Below are 5208 nucleotides of genomic sequence, written 5' to 3'. Positions count from 1 at the left end.
ATACTACTGCCTCTTGTATTACTACTGCTAATAGCAATAAAAACAAACCACAATACAAACGACATCACACATCACACACACACACAGACACGCACACACACACACAAACACGTACACACACAAACACGTACACACACAGACACACATACACACACGCACACATACTTTACTACACATACGTACACGCGTGTACCAATCTAATGATAGTATTTCCTACTTCGCAAGCCTCACACACTGACGAAATTACTGACTTGGATAATTACTAACTTACATGTTTACACACTTACATACTTGGCCTGCAATTACTAGGAGCTCGAAAAATTTACGCTTATTCACCATACACAGAATTTACGCCACACACATTCACACATACACACACTCATTCACACACACATAAACTCACACACATAAACTCACACACACACATATATATACAAGCACACACACACACACACACATATTTACATTTACACATACATACCTACAGACACATATACAGTATATAGCGTTGGTAAAATCAGTCCAACTAAGGTTTAAGGTATTTATTTAGTAGTTTTTGTTTTTGTTGTTACTGTTATTTTCGTTGTTATATCATCCTTATACTATCCTACTCTTTTCCTCTCTTTCTCTCACTCTCTCTCTCTTTCTTTCCCTCTTTTTTTTTCTCTCTCTCTCTCTCTCATCTCTCATTAACATCCTTTTCTCGCTAATTTCATGCTAATTTCTGTCACATCATTCATTCATTCATTTATACATTCCATCATTGCCAGTCCTCATTCATTATTATTATTATTATTATTTTTATAATTTTATTATTATTGTTATTATTATTGTTACTGTTTGCTATCGTTATTTTTATCTTTTGTTAGATAGCTACTCTTTATAACTTAACTTGTGTGTTCGTCAATTTTGGGGAAATTATATATATATATATATATATATATATATATATGTATGTATTTGTGTGTGTGTGTGTGCGTGCGTGCGTGTGTGCGTGCGCGTGTGTGTAGATAGATATATAAGTGTGGTGGAATTTTTTTAAAGTATTTTTTTTTCGTTACAACAACGACAGCGTTTGATATTTTTTATGAGTTTCAGATGTTAGTGAGCTCATTTATTTGTTCGTTTGTCAAGTTTACTTTTGTTTGATGCGCCTCTCTTTTTCTCCTTCTCTCTCTCTCTCTCTCTCTCTTTTTCTTTCTCTCTTTCTCTCTCTTTCTTTCTCTTACTATTGTTATATATATATATTATAATTTTTTTACAGTTGCAACTACAGAAATGGAACCAAAATTGCATATGACGACGTCAATAATTTCACCCTCGTCACCACCATCATCATCATCAGCAGCAGCAGCAGCAAAAACTACAACAACATCATCATCATCATCATCATTGCCAACAACAACTACAACATCAACAACAGCAATAAAATATGCTAATCCAGATAGAGTTGTTGATATTATTGCGGATGACAAAACCTTGGGTTATGTAATTTCGTCACCAACTTTGTTAACGTCGTCATCATCGTTGTCGTCATCAGTAGCAGCTGAAGCAACCACAGCAGCAGCTAAAACATCTTCACCCTTATCAACGCCGTTATCATCTGCATTACGTCCTAAAACGACATCACCATCATCACCAACTTTAATAGAAACACCATCATCATCATTATCGTTATCATCTTCTTTATCATCATTACCACAACCAACCACTTCGACTACTACATCTGCGACTACTACTGCTATTACTACTAATAACAACAGTTATGAAATTATCAAAGATCATATTAACAACAACAACAACAACAACAACAACACTATAATTGATATCACGAATGATAAAAACATGACAAACCACTACATTAATAATAATAATAATAATAATAATAATAATAATAATAATAATAATAATAATAATGTGATGATGACGACCATGGTAACAAATGATGATATTTACGATACAACAACATTACCAACATCATTACCAACAACATTTTCAACACCAGCATCACCATCAACACCAACAACAACATTGTCATCACCACCACCAACGGTAACAACGTTCTCAGCAACATTATCATCAACAACAACATCATCATCACCACCAACAACAATCTTTTTACATGAATTAATTTCAGAAACTGTAGTTTTGACGTCATCATCACCACCAACCACAACAACAACATCATCATCAAAAGTATTACCAATCGTACCATTAACAAAAATAACATCAACACCAACAACGCCAATAACATCAACAACAACAAAAACAACAGCAACAACACAATTCTCATCAACAAAATTAACTTTGACAATTCAAAATTTTTACCCCGAGAAACTTAACGAAGAAAGTATGACAACAACAATTTCATCATCTGCCGCAACAACAACAACAACATCATCATCATCATCTGCCACAACATCATCATCATCGACAACAACAACATCAACAACGACAACAACAACAACAGAAATATTAACACACGATAGTCAAACTTCAACATCATCAGATAGTCAAACTCCCATAACACAAGAATTTGACACACAAGATGATTTAACAACTATTAATTTAGAAAATACAACAACGTCATCAACAACAACATCATTATCATCATCATCATCAACAACAACAACATCATCGTCAACAACAACAAAATCAACACACGACAACAATGCTACATCGATCTACTATGATAACAACAACAATACTACTACTTCTACTACTACTATTACTTACAAAGACAACAATACTACTACTACTACTTACATAGACAACAACAACAACACTACTACTATTACCAATGTGAGCTTCAACACAACAAACGTTACTAACACAAATAAAACAGCAGATGGTAATAAAGATGTGTGTTTCCTTTATTATCTCAAACTCATCCTCATCCATACATCCATCCATTCATTCATTCCTTTATTTATTATTGATCATCCATTCCATCCACCCATCAAGTCCTTTATTCGTTTATCCATCCTATCCATCTATCCATCCATTCATTTGCTCTTCTTAATCTAGTATCTATCAGTCTACTGTTATCATTCAACATTTACTCGTTTTACGTGTTCGTTCATTGGTTTGCTCATATTCTTGTTTGTTTGTTTGTTTGTTTGCTTGCTTGTTTACCTATTTGTTTATTTGTTCATTCATTCATTCATTCATTCATTCATTCATTCATTCATTCATTCATTCATTCATTCATTCATTTATTCGTTCATTCATTCATTCATTCATTCGTTCATTCGTTCATTTGTTCATTCATTCATTCATTTTTCATTCATTCATTCATCCATTCATTCATCCATCCATTCATTCATTCATTCATTCATTCATTCATTCATTCATTCATTCATTCATTCATTCATTCATTCATTCATTCATTCATTCATTCATTCATTCATTCATTCATTCATTCATCTATCCATCCATTCATTCATTCATTCATTTCACCAACAGTTACGTTGTTAATAATTTGCGGGGGCGTGCTAGCAACCGTGCTCATAATCCTGTTATGTACCTGTTATTTCTGCTACACGAGGTGAAATAAAATTATAGTTATAATAAAATAATAATTACAACAATTATTATTGTTGTTGTTGTTATTATTATCGATATTATTTGTTATATTAATCATAATTATCATTATTTAGATCTAAAGCTAGGAAGAAGCGAGCTGCTAAGAGAGGGTTTTTCGATGATCAGCTGACTACGAGTTTTATGAAAGAGGTAGTGAATGAATGAATGAATTACTGAATGGTTGAATTAATGAATTGTTAATGAATTAACGTGTAAATAAGTAAATAAATGATTAAATGAGTGAAGGAATGAAATAATCAATGAATGAAAAGCGCTTCCAAGTAATTTTTTCTCTAAAACCTCACAGGAACCATCGAACGGGAAAGCCAAAAAGAAAAGCAGCAGAATAAGGAACAACAAAAAATATCCAAAGTCCTACCACTTGGGACCGAAACTTCTACCGACGAATACCGATGCGATCCGACTCAAACCGACAAGTTATTTACCGACAAACAGTGCCGTCCCCTCGCCATTAATTTACTCACCAGTTAACCTTAGAAACATTAAGAGAGACTCATCGACCTTTGCCGCAGATAACAACCAGCACCTGAGTACTCAACCGAATAAAACAAACGGTTCGATTAATCCAAATAAGATTCGATTAAATTCGGATCAAAGCATCAACGCCAATAACAATCCAATGAACGATTTCGGCGCATCTTCGGAGCAATTGAGAACCGGCGAGGAATGCAACGTCGATTTCGGAACGTGGAGGAAACCGAGCCTGGCCACCTACGGTTTCATACCGGCCTACAAAAGGAACAATAGCAATGAAAACACAATCAAGAACCAATCTTACAGCAGTAGCCAACCGAGAAAAAGTCAGTTGAACGAGAATGACGATCGATTCGAGAGGGTTCGCTAATTATTTTTTCTATAAATTTTCCATTTTATTATTATCTAGGCATAATATTATATTATAATATATATAATATTTATATTATTATAGGTATTATTATTATTCGTTTTTAGGATAGTCTGAAGAGCGAAACGGAGCTTGACCTGACGACATTTTTTAAGCGGACCTCCGTAGCAAACCCCAATATACCCAACACGTTCAAACTAATTTAGAATTCTCTTCATTATAATTAAGTATGCTAATCATTATAAATCATTATACACATTTATAATATAATACTTGTAGGCATGTATACACACACACACATGCACACACATACACAAACACACACACGCAATACACACACACACACACTTATCTATGTTGTTACACCCGTCGGAATGGTGGAATTACGCTATAAAATTAACCATTGTTATATTTGTTATCTTCGCTATTTGTCAATCGATTGTAAGCCATAGAATCTATTCCCACTATAGGGGATATATAAGGGACAGGAGTGGCGAAGTCATGAAGCGAGGTTTAAAACGAAGTCCTAAATGTGATTTGTGAAATTACTTGGGTTAGTTTAGCGTTTCTATAACTGTTGGCATTGAAATAAACGTTCAACCAAGTATGCATTTGAAGCAGTTGTGTTCATCTATCGGAAATCTTGAACCTACGGAATAATGAACGACTGACGATCGTTGGGAGCTACGACACTGGCGTTGGAAGTTCAGAGATCATTTTAAGTCGCTACGGACGTCAAAGTAATACAACAATATGTA

At 34.0% G+C, this 5208-nt stretch overlaps 1 protein-coding gene across 1 annotated transcript; it reads left to right on the top strand.

Moving 5' to 3' along the window:
* Positions 1 to 1278: 1278 nt before the first annotated feature.
* HELRODRAFT_169817 (hypothetical protein) lies at positions 1279 to 4993 on the top strand (the record flags this gene model as incomplete). The annotated part of the gene is made up of 5 exons (XM_009015628.1): positions 1279 to 1304; positions 3660 to 3735; positions 3893 to 4441; positions 4558 to 4640; positions 4921 to 4993. 5 exons carry the CDS (start codon positions 1279 to 1281, stop codon positions 4991 to 4993), a joined length of 807 nt encoding a protein of 268 aa, XP_009013876.1.
* Positions 4994 to 5208: the final 215 nt, after the last annotated feature.

The sequence above is a fragment of the Helobdella robusta genome (genome assembly GCF_000326865.2).
Source record: "Helobdella robusta unplaced genomic scaffold HELROscaffold_16, whole genome shotgun sequence".
Lineage (NCBI taxonomy): Eukaryota > Metazoa > Annelida > Clitellata > Rhynchobdellida > Glossiphoniidae > Helobdella > Helobdella robusta.
This window is presented reverse-complemented; position numbering and strand designations above follow the sequence as displayed.